Genomic DNA, 22,902 nt, shown 5'->3' on the forward strand with positions numbered 1-22,902 from the left:
AGGTGACTGGCGTGTGTGTATCATCCATCACAGTAGCATCCTTTAAGTTGAGACCTAATAAAGCCTCTCAATCAACTCCCCCCCCCTCCCCCCATTGTCAGCTTCCCTCAAGTCCAGGAGAGACAAAAAGAGCGACACTGTGTGTGTGGAGTCAAGGTTACTTCCCTAGCCTGCTGTTATTTACACTTTGGGTCTGGGGGATGCCTCCGGGGGGTGCGTTAAGCCGTCACTGTCCGTTGTGTGAAATTGGTGATGATAAGAGCTTTAAAGCCCTGTCCTATCCTGCATCCCTCCCTCTTCTCAGGTTGTGTTAGACAGGACCTTGAGCGCGGGTTGGAGGATGTGCTTGTCAGGAAGGTAAATCTGCTTTGTGACGGGGTGGCAGACATTACAACCAGCTTTATCGACAGCGACTGCTCTGACACGGACAAAAGTGGCCCGATAAATTCCCCTCGTTGGCGTGACGGGCGAGTGTGAGGAGGGCGCCGCGCCGGCAAATGTTTGTTTGACCCCCTCCCTCCCTGTCTGTGTCCAGGATATCTGAGGGTACGCAACACAGAAACGTCAAGGCTGACTGTTACCATAGGTTTGAGAACCTCTTCTGTGTCCTCTTATGAAGATTACCACCTCTTCTACTGTGTTTTTAAAAAAAAAAAATGTGTGTTTTTTAAAATTTTATTTAACAAGGCAAGTTGGTTAAGAACAAATTCTTATTTACAGTGACTGCCTACCCGGGGAACAGTGGGGTTAACTGCCTTGTTCAGGGGCAGAACGACAGATTTCTACCTTGTCAGCTCTGGGATTCGATCTAGCAACCTTTCAGTTACTGGCCCAAAGGTCTAACCACCAGAGCCTGTATTAAGACCCTTTGACTGTGATTAGCCTGTTTCTGTTTACTAAAGTAAGCAGTGTCATTGAACGCAGAGTCAGTTGGGGACCCGAGACGGTAACGCCCCAGAGACTGCACTTTTGACTTCCAGTTCTTCAGCACCCGGTTGCATTTCAAACCTGATTCTCCACACTCACACGCCATGACAGTCCTGAGAATGTTTCACACACATCTCTTCTCTCCTTTCGTCTGATCCGCCCACCTCCTATCTCCTGTCAAACAACGTGTTTCTGACACCTCTCAAAGCCGGGTTTGTGTGTGTATTCCCATTTCAGAACTGAGGCGTTATATTCGCCCCCTCGTTCGACACGTTTATTTTTCTTGGGCCCGTTTTATCTTGCTTGTTGACACTTTTGACGGTTGCGTTGTGAGATTTCTCACACCTTTCTATTGTGTCCCCCCTCTCGAGCTCTCTCCTCCCTGGCTCTCCTTTCTATCCCCTTCCTGGCTCTCCTTTCTATCCCCTTCCTGGCTCTCCTTTCTATCCCCTTCCTGGCTCTCCTTTCTATCCCCTTCCTGGCTCTCCTTTCTATCCCCTTCCTGGCTCTCCTTTCTATCCCCTTCCTGGCTCTCCTTTCTATCCCCTTCCTGGCTCTCCTTTCTATCCCCTTCCTGGCTCTCCTTTCTATCCCCTTCCTGGCTCTCCTTTCTATCCCCTTCCTGGCTCTCCTTTCTATCCCCTTCCTGGCTCTCCTTTCTATCCCCTTCCCCCTGGCTCTCCTTTCTATCCCCTTCCTGGCTCTCCTTTCTATCCCCTTCCCCCTGGCTCTCCCCTTCCCCCTCACTTCCTGGCTCTCTCTCAGCTTGTCGAGTTAAAGGCGTGGCAGCCGCAGGTGTAACGGTGGGATTTGGGCGATAACTACTCGTTTTAGTGTTCTGTCACTTTACTTAATCATTAACGCGGTTGATATCCGTGTATCTGTCTGACAGAAGCGGGGAGGTTCATGTTAAGTTGCTGGAGTTATGGGCGTTCTATAGCCTAGTTAGTGTATATATAGCCACCCCGCCTTTATACTCTGAAGGCAGCTTGGCTGTCGTGTAACAGTATAATTTTAAACCGTCCCCTCGCCCATATCCGGGCGCGAACCAGGGACCTTCTGCACACATCAACAACAGTCACCCACGAAGCATCGTTACCCATCGCTCCACAAAAGCCGCGGCCCTTGCAGAGCAAGGGGAAATACTACTTCAAGGTCTCAGAGCAAGTGACGTAACCGATTGAAACGCTATTTAGCGCGCACCGCTAACTAAGCTAGCCGTTTCACATCCGTTACAGTCGCAACGTTGGTTGTAAAATTACTGCATCTGAGCTCCGAGTGTGCAACTCTCTCCTTTTTTCTTTTCAAGTGTTCTACTCCGCTAGCCAACACCTCGCCGAAACAGGTGTGCGTTTGTTTCGAGTCCTGATAGTTTGACCGTTGTGTTTCTACTGCATGGCTGGGCTGAGTGTCAACAGGGCAGCCTTTTTACTGCTCATGAGGCTTGAGCCACAAAGCAGCAGAGTTTTACTCCCCTATTCGCACGAAATGCTACTTTTCAACCCTCCATTGGAAAGTAGCTTTTTGATTTTGTAACCGTTGTTTATGGCAGGGTCGTTTTGTGCCTACGCCAAGTTACGAAACCACTTCGGTTTATTTGTTTTGGCTTGGAGCTTAATTGTTGTTGCGCCCGTCTTCGCCTGTGACGCAGTACGAGTCATCTACAACACGTCGGCCTCGGTGCACGTCCATGTACAATGCTAATGTAGGGTTGGTCCTCTTGAGTCGAGAGGAGGCCGACGCCACTGTCAAACGGACGAGTCGAGAGAGAAAGAGTCGCGTCGAGCCGGTTTATGCACCGGGAAAAAGAATGAAAGGAACAGAGTGAGAGCGGGACCATGCTAATGCAGGGACCGGGAAAATACAGAACAAGCAGAACACTCCAAAGGACAAGGAAAACCACTCCACTTAAACCCAAGAATGTCTCTCAAGTTTCTTCTCCTCCTGGCGCGGTGTTTTGTCCTGCCTTTCTGTGCTATGGTAATTCCATTTTCTGCCGGTGAAAAGGTAAAAGCTCTGTTTAATGGAGAGTTGAATGGCAGGCCTCTACTGTTCCCATTCATTAAGCCTGAGCAGTCCTTCAGCCTGCCATCAGGCCCACTCACTACTAGTCTGCCTGATTGGGGAATAATACCAGTAATAACACTATGTGTTTTTATATGGGGCTTTTCTAGAACAGTGGGATGGGCCCTTTTCAGGGGAGAAAGGTTGTGTTTTAATGAACAGAGCTAGGCTTAAGTTGTCAACAAACCCTCAGTTCTTTTGCGGTCGAACCACTGAGTTGTAGATGGTGAATACATATTGAGTGCTGGGCCTACGCTATCGTCCAGCAAATGAAAAGAGTAAGTAAGTATTTGTATGTGTACCTTTTACAAAGACCATGTCGGTGAGTTAGCAACCGACCTTTTTTAAAGATCATACCTTCTCCCTCGTGCCTGTCCTCTTGTCTGTGGTCCCGGTGAGTGGTTACATGGTTTTGTCTCAAAGCAAGTGCCTGTCTCGCTCTCTCTGTTTTCTCTCTGTATCCTCACCCCCTGTCCTCTTTCCTGTGCCGCCCTCCTCCTCCAGGTGAGCTGCCCGGCGTTTGTCCCCGAGAAGAGCCATGACCTGCTGCACCGTATGACCGGTAAAGGTCTGTCAGCCCAGTACCAGTTCCCCAGACAGCCCTGTCTCTACCAGCCCACCATGGTCTCAGTCCAGATCAGCCTGACCAACACCACAGACCACCCTCTGGAACAGATCCACGTCGGAGACAGGGGCCCCACAGGGCTCGACATGCACTGCTTCAATACTATAGGTGGGTTAGATAACATAATACACTGCTTCAATACTGTTGGTGGGTTAGATAACATAATAAACTGCTTCAATACTGTTGGTGGGTTAGATAACATAATGCACTGCTTCAATACTGTTGGTGGGTTAGATAACATAATGCACTGCTTCAATACTGTAGGTGGGTTAGATAACATAATGCACTGCTTCAATACTGTAGGTGGGCTAGATAACATAATACACTGCTTCAATACTGTTGGTGAGTTAGATAACATAATACACTGCTTCAATACTGTAGGTGGGTTAGATAACATAATACACTGCTTCAATACTGTAGGTGGGCTAGATAACATAATACACTGCTTCAATACTGTAGGTGGGTTAGATAACATAATACACTGCTTCAATACTGTTGGTGGGTTAGATAACATAATACACTGCTTCAATTCTGTTGGTTGGTTAGATAACATAATGTACTGCTTCAATACTGTAGGTGGGCTAGATAACATAATGTACTGCTTCAATACTGTAGGTGGGCTAGATAACATAATACACTGCTTCAATACTGTAGGTGGGTTAGATAACATAATGTACTGCTTCAATACTGTAGGTGGGCTAGATAACATAATGCACTGCTTCAATACTGTAGGTGGGCTAGATAACATAATGCACTGCTTCAATACTGTAGGTGGGCTAGATAACATAATACACTGCTTCAATACTGTAGGTGGGCTAGATAACATAATACACTGCTTCAATACTGTAGGTGGGTTAGATAACATAATACACTGCTTCAATTCTGTTGGTTGGTTAGATAACATAATGTACTGCTTCAATACTGTAGGTGGGCTAGATAACATAATGTACTGCTTCAATACTGTAGGTGGGCTAGATAACATAATACACTGCTTCAATACTGTAGGTGGGTTAGATAACATAATGTACTGCTTCAATACTGTAGGTGGGCTAGATAACATAATGCACTGCTTCAATACTGTAGGTGGGCTAGATAACATAATGCACTGCTTCAATACTGTAGGTGGGCTAGATAACATAATACACTGCTTCAATACTGTAGGTGGGCTAGATAACATAATACACTGCTTCAATACTGTAGGTGGGTTAGATAACATAATACACTGCTTCAATACTGTTGGTGGGTTAGATAACATAATGCACTGCTTCAATACTGTAGGTGGGTTAGATAACATAATACACTGCTTCAATACTGTAGGTGGGCTAGATAACATAATACACTGCTTCAATACTGTAGGTGGGTTAGATAACATAATACACTGCTTCAATACTGTAGGTGGGTTAGATAACGTAATACACTGCTTCAATACTGTAGGTGGGTTAGATAACGTAATGCACTGCTTCAATACTGTAGGTGGGTTAGCTCCTTTTTGTCATGTAGTGTATGTGGATACCTGCTCGTCGAACATATTCCACAATCAATGGCATTAATATGGAGTTGGTCCCCCCTTTGTCGCCATAACAGCCTCCACTCTTCTGGGAAGACTTTCCACTAGATGTTGGAACATTGCTGTGGGGACTTGCTTCCATTCAGCCACGAGCATTAGTGAGGTCGGGCACTGATGTTGGGCGATTAGGCCTGCCTCACAGTCGAAGTACCGATTCATCCCAAATGTGTTTGATGGGGTTGAGGTCAGTGCTCAGTGTATGGACCTCTCTTTGTGCATGGGGGCATTGTCATGCTGAAACAGGAAAGGGCCTTCCCAAAACAGTTGCCACAAGGTTGGCAGCACACAATTTTATTATTATTATATTACAATTTTCTAGAATGTCATTGTCTACTGTAGCGTTAAGATTTCCCGTCAATGGAACTAAGGGGCCTAGCCCGAACCATGAAAAACAGCCTAAACCATTTTTTATCGTCAACCAAACTGAAGTTGGAACCGTGCATTCTTGAAGGTGGTGTTCTCCTGGCATCCGCCAAACCCAGATTCGTCCGTCAGATTGCCAGATGGTGAAGAGTGATTCATCACAGAGAACACGTTTCCACTGCTCCATAGCGAAATGGCGGTGAGCTTTACACCACTCCAGCCGATGCTTGGTGTTGTGCCTGGTGATCTTATGCTTGTGTGTGGCTGCTCGGCCATGGAAACCTGTTTCGTGAAGCTCCCGACGAACAGTTCTTGTGCTGACTTTGCTTCCGGAGGCAGTTTGGAACTCGGTAGTGAGTGTTGGAATAGTGGCGTATTATGACAGTGCAACATTGAAAGTCACTGAGCTCTTCAGTGAGGTCATTCTACTGCCAATGTTTGTCTATGGAGATTGCATGTCTGTGCACTCAATTTTATACACCTGTCAGCAGCAACGGGTGTGGCTGAAATAGACAAATCCACTAATTTGAAGGGGTGTCTATACAGTTTTGTCTATATAGTGTGTCTTCATTCATAACACACACACGCACATCCCTCTGAGCCCAGACATTAAAGAAAAACAAAAGAAAGGGGGGGCCAAGATGAAACGGTGTGCGATCAAGCGCGTTAAAAGCATCAATTGGCTGTGGATTGATTGGGAATTGAAGGAACTCCGGCAGCCAAACACTGGGTAATTGGGATCGATTGAGCTTAGAGTGTGGGTGTGCGTGAGAGGTGGAGTTGCTTTTCATATTGAGCAGGAGAAAGTGAATGCAGACAGAATACCTTACCCCACAGTGTATTTAACCTCATGAAGACATGTTACAGACGAGCGCTTGGCTATTCCTACAGCAGCATAGCCCACAATGTGTTACAATAGATCTGTCTCTTCTATATGTCAGCATCTACTGGAGTAAAGTCCACGTTTCTCTTAAAACTCAAATGGAGAGGGAGAGAGTGAGACAAATGGGAAGATGGTGATGGAGGGATAGAAAGCAGCTTTGAGAAGAGTGGAGTGAAAGAGAGTGTATGATGGCTCTGGTGTCCAGGGTCCTCTCCTCTGACAGAGTTCCGCTCCGCAGAGACACAGAGAAACACTTGGTTGCTCAGGAGACCGTGGAGGATCCTTCTCTCTCCTCTTGGCCTATGACTCCCTCTTTCTCTCACCCCTCGGTCTCTCAGATCTCTCTCTCTGCTTCATCTCTCTCTGCTTCATGTCCCCCCCCCACCCCCGGTCTCTCAGATCTCTCTCTCTGCTTCATCTCTCTCTCTCTGCTTCATGTCCCCCCCCGGTCTCTCAGATCTCTCTCTCTCTCTCTCTCTCTGCTTCATGTCCGCCCCCGGTCTCTCAGATCTCTCTCTCTCTCTCTGCTTCATGTCCCCCCCGGTCTCTCAGATCTCTCTCTCTCTCCCTCTGCTTCATGTCCCCCCGGTCTCTCAGATCTCTCTCTCTCTCTCTCTCTGCTTCATGTCCCCGTCCCCGGTCTCTCAGATCTCTCTCCCTCTGCTTCATGTCCCCCCTGGTCTCTCAGATCTCTCTCTCTCTCTCTCTCTCTCCCTCTCTGCTTCATGTCTCCCCCCATATCCCTCTTCCTCCTTTATACATATCCATCTCCCCCCTCTTGCACTATTTCTCGCTCTCCTCTTTAGACCCTGACATTCTCTTTGACAACCCTGTTGTTTTGGAAATATGCTACTCCTTCATTTTTTGTGTTCTGTCTTTCGTCTCGTTGCGGAGGATGAGATTGAAGGATGGATTTGTCACACGCGGTGGCCTTGCTTTGTGAAGTAGAAAACACAAGTGCCGTCTGCATGCCTGTCTGTTCCACTCTAATGACCTCTCCCTTTCCCTCTCTTCGTCCTCTGCCCCTTCCTCCTCTGCCCTTGTCACTCACTCCTCTCTTTTCATCCTCCTCTCCTTCCTTCTCTCTGTTCTCAGAGTGTCTGCTGCCAGAGGCCTCAGTGACTGTGTCTTTGGGCGTCGACTTCAACGACTCTACACAAGCAGCCAACTTCCAGCTGTGGTAAGATACTCTGGCGTCGAGACGTTTTTAGACAGTGAGGCTGGAACGGCTATAGCCTCTTCTTCCTCTGTCCTATCCTGCTTTTCGTCCAGCTGTAGAAGGAACCTCTCCTCATTTTCTTCTCTTATCCATGTCTCTGCTCTGCTCGCTGATCAATAGGTTGATCAGAGAACCTGTTTGGGACCGAGCAAATCAATCTTTCCTAAAATGCCAATCGCCCAGTGTGTTTTGCATGACGATCACAACGGAGATGGAGAAAACGTCAAACACACACACACACACACACACACACCTAATTTCAACGAGGGGCTTGTTGGTCTGTTGTCCTGTTTGTCCATCAGTACGAAGGAGGACCAGTTCAGTGTGTCCATCCAGCCTGCCGTAGGAGAACTCTTCCTACCCGCCACCATGACCGAACAGGACTTCCGCAAGGAGCAAGGTAAGTTATCATACGCTGTTAACTCCCCAAAATAAATACATATCCGAATCATTATCTTACACAATCAGCTGCATTATCGTCACCGTGATCATTTAGGATTAGTCACTGTGAAAGATGTGTGCCTTAGTCCAAGCAGCAACATATGTAGTGTGTAGGTAATGGCTTCGTAAGTGGGGCCAATAATGACTGGACTGCTTTCTATGGAGGCTTTCTATCAATTGAATCAATAAGAAACATTCTACTTTGATTCGCCTCCCAAGAGTGGTTGAATATCTTTTACACACACGCACACGCACACGCACACACACACCTCACTCTCCTGTGAATATAAGAGGCATTGAGAGAATGCAGCACTCTTAAGTGCCTGCTAAATGCCTTCCTCGTCTTGTTAATTCATTAACGAATCTTCATTCACTATAGTCCTATTCTGGGCTCTCCTCCTCATAGCAATCAGAGGGAAGAGGATAGGAGACCGAACGGCTAGAATTAACCCGCCCTTCGCTTTTTAAAGATTATTATTTCAACCAAACCACTTTACTTCTCTTCAGGTGGTCTTTAGAAACAGATTTGTTGTTATTTCGACCTGAATGGGGTATTTTCCCTTGGCTAACTTGTGCCCCCACCACCCCACTCACTCTAAACTCCATCCCTCCCTCCCCCCAGTCCTCATTAAATGCTCTTTCTGGAGAATTGGGAGCTCTTGTGTGGTCCAAAAGTGCACTTTCTTTCTTCGTCTCCTTCACAGTCAAGCTCTTCAGAACTAGGTTCATTTCCTGTCGTTTGTCACAATCAGACTGGCTGTGTGTGTTGTGAACAGTTAGTTAGTGAGGATTCTTCTTCCGCGCACCTGCAGCGCAACCTCCTCGATGTGATGCGAGTGCATCATTTCACTTGTTTCTGTTTCTCACCCAATCAGGGAAACTGCTGGGCATGAACGAGAGCTCGGCAACCATCACCATGGCAGCAGAGAACACGACCCGCCAACCAATCAGCAGACAGGTGGCAACCGTGGCCAACCTGGGAGTGGTTCCATCCGGTCAAGACAACATCCACAGGTGAGATGTGTGTGTGTGTGTGTGTGTGTGTGTGTGTGTGTGTGTGTGTGTGTGTGTGAAGGCTTGTTGTGTAATTGGTGTACACATGGTGTGCTAATGAGCTTCCTCCTCCGTCACGCACACCCACACACCTGACGGATAAATACCCCTCCCTCTGGCTCTTTCTCTCGCTCTCTTTCCTTATGTCTCTTTCACTTCCTCTCTGTCCCTCTTCCCGTCTCTCCTTTTATCTTTCCCTCCGTCTCCCACTCTGTCCCTCTTTCACTTTATCTTTACCTCCCTGTCTGTCTCTCTATCCTGGATGTCAGTCTCTCTCCCTCCTTTCCTTTGTCTCCCCCGTCTCTTTCTGTGTGAGCGAGAGGATGAGTAACAGGGAGGGCAATGCGGGAGAGGAACCGAAGGGGATGGAAAAATAGAGGGGGGTAGAAAGGGTGAGGGAGATGATAGGAGACACCAGCACAAGGTTACAGTGAGCTGGGAGGAGAATCAGTGGAAATCAATGTTAGCCGGTGGGAGAGGCCTGCCTCCAATAACCCCATACTTCATTTAGAATAACCAATAGGACAAATGACTCTGGACTATCAATCTCTGTCTCCTGGCTGGCTGACGACTGGTGAGGAAGCTGCACTCTCCTCACCGTCCCTTAATGATGACACGCTCTCTTCTGGTCTCACAATGATGACCTGGGCCTGTATCCACAAAGGGTCTCAAAAGTTCCTAGGAATTCCTGTTTACCTGTTTTTTTAAATATTTTTTTTGGAAGACAAAAAAAATCCCAGCTCAGAGTTGGTTTCAGGATGTTCAGACAACCGGTTCAGACAAACTGAGCCAGGAGTCAAATCACCTCCGAAAAGTATCTCAGCTGGTTTAACCACGACAGTTTGAGGTATCGCAATGGAAAGGTGGCAACCAAAGATACAAGGAGCATCTATATGCCTCTTCCTCTGATCGAAATAGAGTCTCTGGTGCTAATTGACAGTGTTCCAAATGATGGGGAATAACCAATCCCGATGAGGCATCGCCAGCTTGATTGTGACTGTACATCCAAATGTTGCGATGGTAAACCGTTTTATATCATTTTCACCTGACACGACCACTTTGCCAACTCTTAATTCTTGGTTAATATGTTGGCATGCATAACCTTTAAAAATGTTGGTGTGGCTGGCTTTCGGGTTAAGCGAGCAGTGTCTCAAGAAGCAGTGCGGCTTGGCAGGGTTGTTTCGGAGGACGCACGGCTCTCGACCTTCGCCTCTCCCGAGTCCGTACTGGAGTTGCAGGGACTGTAACTACCAATTGGATATCATGAAAAAGTTTTTAAAAAACAGCAATACCTTATTAAGTATTCAGACCCTTTGCTATGAGACTTGTAATTGAGCTCAGGTGTTTCCATTTATCATCAATGTTTCTACAACTTGGAGTCCATCTGTGTTAAATAAAATTTATTGGACATGATTTGGAAAGGCGCACACCTGTCGATAGAAAGGTCCCACAGTTGACGGTGCATGTCAGAGCAAAAACCAAGCCATGAGGTCGAAGAATTTGTCTGGAGAGCTCCGAGAGACCGTATTAGGGAAGGGTACCAAAACATTTCTCCAGCATTGAATTTGCCCAAGAACACAGTGGCCTCCATTCTTAAATGGAAGAAGTTTGGAACCACCATAACTCTTCCTAGAGCTGGCTGCCCGGCTAAACTGAGCAAGCTGGGAGACTAGTCGGGATTGAGGGAAAGCTGACCCGAGCAAAGTACAGAGAGAACCTTGATGAAAAGTCTCAATGTCCTTGAGTGGCCAATCCAGAGCCCAGACTTGAACCCGATAATGACCATTATGTTTGGAGGAAAAAGGGGGAGGGTTGCAAGCCGAAGAACACCATCCCAACCGTGAAGCATGGGGGTGGCAGCATCATGTTGTGGGGGTGCTTTGCTGCAGGAGGAACTGGTGCACTTCACAAAGTAGATGGCATCATGAGGGTGTAAAATTATGTGGATATATTGAAGCAACATCTCAAGACATCAGACAGGAAGTTAAAGCTTGGTTGCAAATGGGTCTTTCAAATGGACAATGACCCCCAAGCATACTTCCAAAGTTGTGGAAAATGACTTAAGGACAACAAAGTCAATGTATTGGAGTGGCCATCACAAAGCCCTGACCTCAATCCTATAGAACATTTGTGGGCAGAACTGAAAAAGCGTGTGTGAGCAAGGAGGCCTACAAATCTGACTGTTACACCAGCTCTGTCAGGAGGAATGGGCCAAAATGCAATATCAATATCCCTTTAGATAAAATGATAGTTGATGATAGTTTCCGGATTCGACCATATTAATGACCAAAGGCTCGTATTTCTGTGTGTTATTATGTTATAATTAACTCTATGATTTGATAGAGCAGTCTGACTGAGTGATGATAGGCAGCAGCAGGCTCGTAAGCATTCATTCAAACAGCACTTTAGTGCGTTTTGTCAGCAGCTCTTCGCAAGCACAGCGCTGTTTATGACTTCAAGCCTATCAGCCTAATGGCTGGTGTAACCGATGTGAAATGGCTAGCTAGTTAGCTGGTTAACTACTTGGAGTAGTTATTCCCCTTGCTCTGCAAGGGCCGCGGCTTTTGTGGAGCGATGGGTAAAGCTGCTTCGAGTGTGGCTGTTGACAATGTGTTCCTGGTTCGAGCCCAGTTAGGGGCGAGGAGAGGGACGGAAGCTATACTGTTACACTGGCAATACTATAGTGCCTATAAGAACATCCAATAGTCAAAGGTATATGAAATACAAATGGTATAGAGAGAGAAAATCCTATGAATACTATATTAACTACAACCTAAAACCTCTTACCTGGGAATATTGAAGTCTCATGTTAAAAGGAACTACCAACTTTCATATGTCCTCATGTTCTGAGCAAGGAACTCAAACGTTAGCTTTTTTACATGGCACATATTGCTCTTTTACTTCTCCAACACTTTGTTTTTGCCCTATTTAAACCAAATTGAACATGTTTCATTATTTATTTTGAGGCTAAATTGATTTTTATTTATGTATTATATTAAGTTAAAATAAGTGTTCATTCAGTATTGTTGTAATTGTCATTAAAAAAAATTGGCATATTTTAATCGCTATCTGCTTTTTTTGGTCCTCCAATAATCAGTATTGGCGTTGAAAAATCGTAATCGATCGACCTCATGTGTACGCCAAGGAATTTGACGCTCTATCGGCAAGTCTCTGTTGTGCAGCACACATGAGATGATGTTACACTTGTATGCAAGTCACTACTAAATATTTGCCATCAGATATCTTATGGTTTTCTGCCAGAAGTCAAAGAGCTCTGTTTTGGTTGTCATTTTTACCCCTGTGCTTCAAACTAGAGGTTGTTTTTTCTCCTCTGTTCTCAGTGTACACATGTTGCCCTTCCTTCAGAAAAGCATCCATCACTACTTTGTTCATTTGCAGAATTTCTCTCGTTCACTTTTTCTTGTAAATGCCCACACTCACCGAACATTTTATTTGGTAGCTACCACCTATGCTTGTATAACTTTATGAGCTTTTCAAATTCTTTAGCTAACAGCATCTGTGATTTTGCTATTCGCTTGTGCTGATTTGGATAGCATTCTGTTAGTCCTAATGGGATTTTCTAGCGTTTCTAGCGCCCCCTTGTGTGCTATGCCGGTAATATCATAAATTCCTGTATGAGAGGAGGATGGAATGACAATATGAAAATCTGGATACCACCAAAGCCTACCGAAGAGCCTCCCCTTCTGTGTCTGCAGAGCTGAAGGGGTCAGGTATATACTGTAAGGTTAGATGGAGCCATCTACGGTTTCCTTCAGATCTGAAAATCCCAAATGGAAGGTTGTATCTCATAGGTGGGGTTATGTCTGCTGCACAACTACTAGTGCTCACAGACACAGACCCACAGACTAATACTTACAAACACACACAGTAGGAATGAGAGGGATCGATATGAGTGGATACACACGCTGAGAGCTCATTGTGGAGGTCACTTTGCATTAATATTACTATGATGGAGGTGAACTCCACTAGGACCCCCTCTCCTCACCACCTCCCCCCAGGGACAGGCCTCTCTGGCCTGGGCACCAGCACATCCATGCCTGGGGGTCAAGGTTTAGAAATAATGAACTGAAAATGGTATCATGTGATACCATTTTATATTCTTTTGTGGTGCTTTACTGCATATCTCAGGTTCTTTGGTGTGTTGAGACAACACACACACACACACACACACACACACACACACACACACACACACACATCTACCTCTCAGACATGTAGTCCCATTAATCACCAGCAGGGTGCAGCCCTGTTGTAACCGAGGAAACCCTACCCACCACTTCAACACAGCCCAATTGATTGCTGCAAAGGAGGCTGGCAATAAATCAAGCAGAAAAGCAAATGTAGAAAAAGCTGTTCTTGTTTGTGTCTAAACAGGAGGAATAGAATAAATCTGCTCTATTTTTCACTCAGTTTGAAAATAAATGTGATTGTATTTGTATGCTTTGGTTGGTTAGAGACCTTCATTTCTAAAAGTGCACCTTTGTAATTGTAAGCTATGTTTTCGCTTTGCTTAAATATAATCGATTCATATATCCAGTTTTTTGTTTCCATTTGGTGATGACTGATATACGAAGTTAAATACAAATAAACGTTTTGTCCTATTAAATGAGATGAATGAGGATGTTCAATATGTTATTCCATTATTTAAATGATCATAACTGTCGTCTTTATTTGATAATACCGACAATTTGCAGTCTAAAGAACTTTCTTGGCGTGATAATATTAGTTTTAATATTCTGTCGGCTTCCAAATTTGTGTTGGGTTTGAACTTTATTGCTGAATGTGCAACCAAATAAGTATAGCTGTGAGCTGCAATGAACGGGGTTCACAGGAGGACAAAGGGGAAAACCAATATAATTTGGATAACAAAGCACGATCATGTAGGAACTATCGTCCTTAATGTGCAACCAGTGGAACCATTACCGTGTTTATCTCTCAATACCACAAGGATGATGCCAGTTAAGTTTGGTCTGTAGGTCTGACGCAGGTAATCGTTCTTAAAGGGTTGCGATTATATACCAATTCTGGGGTCCATTTGACAAATGGTTTAGGTTAAGATTTGTGAAATATTTTCTATATTGGTATACAGTGCATTTGGAAAATATTCAGACCCCTTACCCCTTTCCAAATTGTTACTTTACAGCCTTACTCTAAAATTGATTAAATCATTTTTGCGACCATATTAATATTTTTTTTTAAATACTGAAATACCTTATTTACATAAGTATTCAGACCCTTTGCTATGAGACTTGAAATTGAGCTCAGGTGCATCCTGTTTCCATTGATCATCTTTGATGTTTCTACAACTTGATTGGAGTCCACCCGTGGTAAATTCAATTGATTGGACATGATTTGGAAAGGCACAGGTCCCACAGTTGTCAGAGCAAAAACCAAGCCATGAGGTCGAAGGAATTGTCTGTAGAGCTCCGAGACAGGATTGTGTCGGCACGGATCTGGGGAAGGGTACCAAAAAAATTCTGCAGCATTGAAGGTCCCCAAGAACATAGTGGACTCCATTCTTAATTGGAAGAGGTTTGGAACCACCAAGAGCTGGCTGCCCAGACAAACTGAGAAATCGGGGGAGAAGGGCCTTTGTCAGTGACCAAGAACCCGATGGTCATTCTGACAGAGCTCCATAGTTTCTCTGTGGAGATGGGCGAACCTTCCAGAAGGACAACCATCTCTGGAGCACTCCACCAATCAGGCCTTTATGGTAGATTGGCCAATCCGAAGCCACTCCTCAGTAAAAGGCACATGATGGCCCACTTGGAGTTTGCCAAAAGGCACCTACGGACTCAGACCATGCGAAACAAGATTTTCTTGTCTGAAGAAACCAAGATTGAACTCTTTGGCCTTTAACGCCAAGCTTCACATCTGGAGGAAACCTGGCACCAGGTTCCATACGGTGAAGCATGGTGGTGGCGGCATCATGCTGTGGGGGTGTTTTTCAGTAGCAGGGACTGGGGCACGAGTCAGGGTTGAGGGAAAGCTGAATGGAGCAAAGTTCAGAGATCCTTGATGAAAACCTGCTCAGGATCTCAGACTGGATCGAAGATTCACCTTCCAACAGAACATCGACCCTAAGCACACAGGCAAGACGACGCAGGAGTGGCATCGGGACAAGCCTCAATGTCGCTGATTGAACCCGATCGAACATCTTTGGAGAGATCTGAAAAAAGCTGTGCAGCGACGCTCCCCATCCAACCTGACAGAGCTCGAGAGGATCTGCAGAGAAGAATGGGAGAAACTCCCCAAATACAGGTGTGCCAAGCTTGTAGCGTCATACTCAAGAAGACTCAAGGCTGTAATCGCTGCCAAAGGTGCTTCAACAAACTACTGAGTAAAGGGTCTGAATACTTACGCAAGTGTTAAATCAGTTTTTTTTTTATATATATTTAACATTTGCAAAAATGTAATTCTGAGGAATTGTGTGTAGATTGATTGGGGGGGACTATTTAATCCATTCTAGAATAAGGCTGTAACAGTGGAAAAAGGGTCTGAATACTTTCCAAAGCCACTGTATTGCAGTGAATTATGGGACTTTAATCAAATAAACTCATTTGAGATTCATTTAAATCTACGTACCAAATATGTTCAATATGATTTTGTGGTTTTAGAATTCTTCTTTTAACACGTTTGTTCTTGACTCCTTGTGCATTTGAGCGTGTCCACCTGTGTTACTGCGTGAATTTGGTAAGGTTTAGGAATTGTATTGATTGTGATGTGCAAATTGAAATACACAACAAGTGTATACACCCTTTAGTTAATTGGGACTCTCCAGAATTTCTCAAGGCAATTTGTCCAGAGGCGACGAGGTGAGAATAGGACACATTATGGTTAATTTCTTATAGGGTGTGAATATATTATGCCACTGTTGCCAATCTAAGGTTGCGGAGACTTTTATATTCGCACAGACGTTTCGCAAATTCGGCATGTCCGGGGTCACCGTTTTTAAGTCCCGAAAAAAAAAAAAATCACTTTTTGTGAAAATGGTTAAAAAGTTTATGTACCAAATTTCATGTCCCCATGTCCGTTGGTTCAGTTCTTACAGCCCTGGTCTGGTGTAGCCTGGCCGTTTGTTAAATGCGGCAACTAATGCTTCTCAAGTTCTTTTTAGAGGCTAATTCATTGAGTCTATATGTGAAATCTATAGGTACAGGCCATAAAAATCAAGTCTAAACCATTAAGGGATACTATGGGATTTTGGCAATGAGGATGGATACCGTTTTTTATGTCTATGCGTGCAGTTTGAAGGAAGTTGGTAACTAGCGCAATTGCTAACTAGTGTTAGCGCAATGACTGGAAGTCTATGGGTACACTATATAGCATACAGCCATGCGATCTCCGTAGGCAATTGGTAATAGAATGGCCTGACTGAAGAGCTCAGTGACTTTCAACATGGCACCATTATAGGATGCCACCTTTCCAACAAGTCAGTTTGTCAAATGTCTGCCCTGCTAGAGCTGCCCTGGTCAACTGTAGGTGCTGTTATTGTGAAATGGAAACGTCTAGGAGCAACAACGGCTCAGCTGCGAAGGGGATAGGCCTGACAAGCTCCCAGAACGGGACCGCTGAAGCGCGTAGCGCGTTAAAAATCGTCTGTCCTCAGTCGCAACACTCATTACCAAGTTCCAAACTGCCTCTGGAAGCAAAATCGGCACAAGATCTGTTTGTCAGGAGCTTCATGAAATGGGTTTCCATGGCCAAGCAGCCGCACACAAGCCGAAGATCACAAGGCATAATGCCAAGTGTCTGGGGCTGTTTTTCATGGTTCGGGCTAGGCCCCTTAACGCTACAGCATACCATCACATTCTAGACAATGCTGTGCTTACAACTTTGTGGCAACAGTTTGGGGAAGGCTCTTTCCTGTTTCAGCATGACAATGTGCACAATGAGGTCCAAACAGTGTAAAAGAACTTGACAGGCCTGCAAAGAGCCCTGACCTCAACCCCATCAAACACCTTTGGGATTAATTGGAATGCTGACTGTGAGCCAGGCCTAATCTTCCTACATCAGTGCCCAACCTCACTAATGCTCTTGTGGCTGAATGGAAGCAAGTCCCCGCAGCAATTCTCCAATAGCTACTGGAAAGTCTTCCCAGAAGAGTGGATGCTATTATAGTGACAAAGGGGTGACCAACTTCATATTTACTCTGTCTATGGAACCCTGACCTGTTCATCGGACGTGCTACCTTGTCCCTGACCTGCTGTTTTTGGCTCCCTTTCTTTCACACCTCCTGTCTTGACCTCTGAATGACCCTGCTGGTCTTCTATGAACGCTTTGCTTTGCTCCCTAAAAACAGTGGTAGCAATGGTTATTTATGAACATAACCAGTAACAATGTATGTGTGAGTACTCTCTCTCCCCAACCCTGCATTAGTTAACACATCTGTCCTTGTGAAGTTGAACATATCCACAAAATGCAAAGCGCTTTGAGCACCTGGAAAAGCTCTATATAAATCCAACCAGGCATAATTGTGAACAATCTCCGAGCCAGTTGGTTGTGGTTGGTGGCAGACTGAACGTTGTTCTTCCGGACCCAGCCTAAGGTTGAATGTAAAGGTGAAGCCCACTTAGTGTTTGCATGGTGGAGGAGAATGGAGGGAGGGATGGAGGGATGGAGGTGCAGGGGAGGCAGATGGCAACAGGGTGAGGCTCTTTCCACTGAGGAGAAACACAGATAATTGGAGAGTGATGCTTAGCGGCAGCCTGGCGATCGATGCCAATCTCCCCTCTAAGTCCAGGGGTTATGATTTTCTTTTCATACGCTGCAATTAATCCAGTGTTTAGCCCCACACACGCCTGCCTGAAGAGAGCACGGGCATACCAATGACCTGGTTTAGACCATCACCCCTGCTGATCGTTCTCTCTCTGGTTGTGTGTGGAAGTAAAGAGTTGGGTCACGTCTGGTTTGTAAATGGATGCTCCTCGGCTCTCCACTGTGTGTGTGTGTGTGTGTGTGTGTGTGTGTGTGTGTGTGAGAAATCAGAACCAGGCAGCATCCTGCCCTGAGGCCTTCAGCACTGAACTAATGGATCAAGTAATTGTCCGCCACTACCAAACTGACCGGTACAGAGAGAACACACAAACCAAACTCTCTTAGAAGTAAAGTACACGCCATCCAGTGACAAATCCAACAGTCTTCCCTGGGCTGCAGTGTTCCAACCAGTGTCTCCAGAGAGAGAGAGCGAGAGCAGCCTCAAAGAGCAGCCTCAGGGCAGTGTTAGTGTTAATGATAGATTTATATCCTAAACCCATTAACAAAGCCACAGGGACCACACACACACACACCTCAGGCTGCTGGCATGTAAAGAGGCTAAAGCACAGAACACATTGGCTAGGTAGGACTTTTTAAAAACACTAGTTTGTGCAATTACATGTTCCTGTGATAAATAACAAAGTTGGCAAAATTACATATTGAGGCCTATACAACTGCTGAACTTACATCACACTTTTTGGCTAATACTTCATATTTAACAATAAGAGGAAAGGGAAGAGTGGAGGGAGGGCAAGATGGGTGAGGGAGAGAGGGGCTAGGGATTAGTGGTGTTTTCAGTGGAGTGTGTATCCTGTTGAAGTGGCTAATATTTTAATTAAGTCTGAGAGGACTGTGAGAGCTGCCTGATAAACTCCCTCTCTTCTGTTGATGGTAATTTAGCCACTCCCCAGAGGCACAGCCAGACACACTACTGTGTGCGTGTGTGCGTGCCACAGTGTGTGTTAATTGGTGGTCGTGCCGTTTATCTGTACCCGGAGACGATGACAGCTGGTGACCCCTGGTCCTGCCTACAGGCTCCGCTCCAGCTCGATCTGCTGTGAGGGGCTCCTCTCTCCTCTGCTCTTTACTGGGGTATTATCAGGCCTGAAGGAGGGTCTTTGTGGGCTGGTTGTCAGTCCTAAGAACGGTTATTTGTGAGGCCTAACCAGGGGCACGCAGGGGGTCTTTGTCCCAGGGATGTAGTGCTAAACGGAGGCAGATGGCTGGGTGGTGTCAGCCTGTCAGCCACGTGGGGCTCTAGAGGACCAGAGGGAACAGGGGAGAGGGGGCTCAGCCCAGGCCTGTCACCCTAAATAGGGGCTGGGTCACCCCGGGTCAGGGCCCCTGCTTGGCTCTTGTTAGCACCCTCAATGGGCACCATGTGCACCCTATTTTGGTCCCCTGTCTGCGTGGCTGGTGTCCTAGGAAACTGGGCTGCTGAGAATTCTCCCAGGGGGAAGGAGGGGTGGGGGCTGTTCCTCAGGGGCCCACACTCTCACTGGGGGAAAAAGGGGTGAATGTGTTTGATTGACAGAATGGTGTGTCTCCTCCCTAATGGCTTTTTAGTTAGCTGGATAATAGACTCTATTTCTCTCTCTCTCTCCTCTCTCTCTCCTCTCCCACTCACTCACACACCTTACTAATGCTGTGTAATTACAGGATTTGTCATGTTTTGGAATGTTTCTTAGTTGAGGATTTATGATGGGCTCGGTGCATCGGCAGCTGGCACCCACATTGATTTTTAATTTCATGCAGTTTAGTTATAGGTCAGCTATTCAGCCTTTGGTCCCTGAACTTGGAGTACGAGCCCCAGATTAGACTAAATGTGTGTTCAGTAATTCTCTCTTTCTTGTATCCAGTCAGTCATGTTATCCTGTATCTACTCATTCCTGGAACCATTTCTCGTGTACTTAGTCTGTCCTGTTACCCTGTCTTCTACTGTATATCTGGTCCGTCATGTTACTTGTTCTGTAACCCTCTCTCATATATCTATTTGGTCGTGCTACCCTGTACCCCTTTGTCCAGTCTGTGTTGTAACCCAGTCTCTGATCTCATGTTCCCTGTAGGTTTGCTGGTAAGACGGCCAGTAGTGGAGCTGTGGTGCTGGTGACGGTGGAGCTGAGGGAGTCGTCTGCAGCTCTGATCACCATCAACACAGAGAAGAGTGTCATGGGCCCCATGCTGCTCCGCGACCTGAAAAGTGCCCTGGCCCGGGCCTAGAGCGCCCCCTAGCCCCAGTCCTCCAACACACAGAGAAAAACGCCGCTGCCATGATGACATCTCCATCTCATTCATCCAAAAACACACAATGTCTTTCTCTCTCCCGATCTCTCATCTCCTTCCTCTCTTGCATTCTGTCACACACACACACCCACTTACATGCAGGCAAGGAGATCTCAGAACGGCTCCAGAAACATTTTTTTTCTTCTGTTATTGCTTAGAGAAAAGCACTCCTAGATTCCTTATAGCTTTATTTAAATACTGTTATTGGAGTTTGAAACCTCCTGAAGCGTTTCAAGAGCCAAAAGCCCAGACGAATGAACTACCATGATGCTATATAGTGTATGACATTGATATAAACAAGATAGTGCTTTTCTTTTTAGCTGAAGGTAGCCTAGCGGTTAGAGCGTTTGGCTACTAACCAAAAGGCCGCTGGTTGTCATACCCCATACCCCATATTTGATGTGCCCTTAACCCTGATTTGCTCCTAGGGCGCCGTACTACTATGGCTGACCCTGTAAAACAACACATTTCACCCCACCTATCTGGTGTGACAATATTTTTTTTAAATCCACTGTTACTGTGCCTCATCCATTCCAAACCCTACTGTTGTTTCCAACGGAGCAACGCCTGTGAAGTGCCTTTATAAATGAAGAAAGCTATATTTGTTTTTTTAGGGAACCAAAAATGTGTTCATCAATCATTGAGGTCTGTATCACTATTGGTGAAAAGAACTGAGTTAATTAAAATGGTTAAGTGAACGAACAGTGTTTTGTCTCTTGATTCTTGATGGCGGTGCATGTGCTTTGGGTTGGTGTGTAGTGTTGTGGTGCAGTGTGTTCGTGTGTAGGGTTACTTTATAGAGTGTGTGTGTGTGTGTTGGGTTGCGGTGCTTTGGAGTGCAGTGTTACTGGCTGTGTGTTGGGATTGTGCAGTGGTTTGTCTGTGGGTTGGATTAGGTTGCAGTGGTTTGTCTGTGGGTTGGATTAGGTTGCAGTGGTTTGTCTGTGGGTTATTTAGGTTGCAGTGGTTTGTCTGTGGGTTGGATTAGGTTGCAGTGGTTTGTCTGTGGGTTGGATTAGGGTGCAGTGTTACTGTCTGTGTGTTGGGATCGTGCAGTGGTTTGTCTGTGGGTTGGATTAGGGTGCAGTGTTACTGTCTGTGTGTTGGGATCGTGCAGTGGTTTGTCTGTGGGTTGAATTAGGGTGCAGTGGTTTGTCTGTGGGTTGGATTAGGGTGCAGTGGTTTGTCTGTGGGTTGGATTAGGGTGCAGTGGTTTGTCTGTGGGTTGAATTAGGGTGCAGTGTTACTGTCTGTGTTGGGATCGTGCAGTGGCTAGTCTGTGGGTTGAATTAGGGTGCAGTGTTACTGTCTGTGTTGGGATCGTGCAGTGGCTAGTCTGTGGGTTGAATTAGGGTGCAGTGTTACTGTCTGTGTTGGGATCGTGCAGTGGCTAGTCTGTGGGTTGAATTAGGGTGCAGTGTTACTGTCTGTGTTGGGATCGTGCAGTGGCTAGTCTGTGGGTTGAATTAGGGTGCAGTGTTATTGTGTAGTGGCTTTGTGTGCGTTGTCAAATAAAATGGTATATGTCACATGCACCAACTACAACTTTTACATTGAAATGCTTACTTACTAGCACTTTCCCAACAATGCAGAGTTAAAGTAAAATTTGCTAAATATATATATATATATATTTTTAGAAATAGTAACACAATAAAATAACAAAAACGAGACTATATACAAGAAGTACCGGTACTGAGCCAATGTGCAGGAGAACCAGGTAGTAACGAGGCTATATAGGAGTACCGGTACCGAGCCAATGTGCAGGAGTACCAGGTAGTAACGAGGCTATATAGGAGTACCGGTACTGAGCCAATGTGCAAGAGTATGAGGTAGTTGAGGTAATATGTACATGTAAAAGTGACTAGGCAATCAGGATAGATAATGAACAGAGTTGTGTGTGTGTTGGAGTGTCAATGTAGTGTGTGTGCATAGTCCATGCAAAAATAAAGATGTCAATGCAAATAGTACAGGTAGCCATTTGATGAACTGTTCAGCAGTCTTATGGCTTTGGGTTACTGGTAGAAGGTGTTCAGGAGCCAAGCAGTTGCCATACCAGGCGGTGATGCAGCCAGTCAAGATGCTCTCAATGGTGCAGCTGTAGAACTTTGATGATCTGAGGGCCCATGCCAGTCATTCAGCCTCCTGCGGGGGAAGAGCCGTTGTCGTGCCCTCTTCACGACTGTTTTAGTGTGTTTGGACCATGATCTATCCTTAGTGATGTGGACACCAAGGAACATGAAGCTCTCAACCCTCTCCACTACAGTGCTGTTGATGTGAATGGGGGAGTGCTCGGCCCTCCATTTCCTGTAGTCCACAATCAGCTCCTTTGTCTTGCTGAGGGAGAGGTTGGTGTCCTGGCAGTCTGACCTCCTCCCTATAGGCTCTCAATGTTGTCGTGATCTGGCCTACCACCGTCGTGGAGTCGGCAAACTTAATTTATGGTGTTTGAGTCGTGTACGGCCACGCAGTCGTGAGTGAACACTGAGTACAGGAGGGGACTAAGCACGCACCCCTGAGGGGCCCCCACGTTGAGGGTTAGTGTGGCTGATGTTTTGTTGCCTACCGTGGTCAGGAGTGAGTTGTTTAGTCCCAGGGTCCTGAGCTTGGTGGGCATTATGGTGTTGAACGCTGTAGTCAGTGAACAGCATTCTCACATACAGTGATCAGCCTTTCATGGCTACAGATGTGAGTGGTACAGG

General features: G+C 45.9%; 1 protein-coding gene across 14 annotated transcripts in view; it reads left to right on the forward strand.

The window, feature by feature from the left end:
* The window catches only part of LOC118385582 (AP-3 complex subunit beta-1-like), a 59,265-nt gene extending 38,364 nt beyond the window's left edge, over positions 1–20,901 (forward strand). The window contains exons 23-27 of one of the 14 annotated variants that reach the window (XM_052521445.1): positions 3,496–3,724; positions 7,525–7,609; positions 7,951–8,048; positions 8,965–9,103; positions 19,987–20,901. In XM_052521445.1, coding sequence (XP_052377405.1) covers positions 3,496–3,724; positions 7,525–7,609; positions 7,951–8,048; positions 8,965–9,103; positions 19,987–20,140 — 705 coding nt within the window. In that variant the 3' untranslated portion in view covers positions 20,141–20,901. Of the gene's footprint in view, positions 1–3,495; positions 3,764–4,465; positions 6,774–7,524; positions 7,610–7,950; positions 8,049–8,964; positions 9,104–19,986 lie in introns of those variants that run through there. The other 13 variants (XM_052521442.1, XM_052521446.1, XM_052521434.1 and 10 more) reach the window with 13 other exon arrangements.
* Positions 20,902–22,902: the final 2,001 nt, after the last annotated feature.

Source organism: Oncorhynchus keta, chromosome 6 (assembly GCF_023373465.1).
Source record: "Oncorhynchus keta strain PuntledgeMale-10-30-2019 chromosome 6, Oket_V2, whole genome shotgun sequence".
NCBI lineage: Eukaryota > Metazoa > Chordata > Actinopteri > Salmoniformes > Salmonidae > Oncorhynchus > Oncorhynchus keta.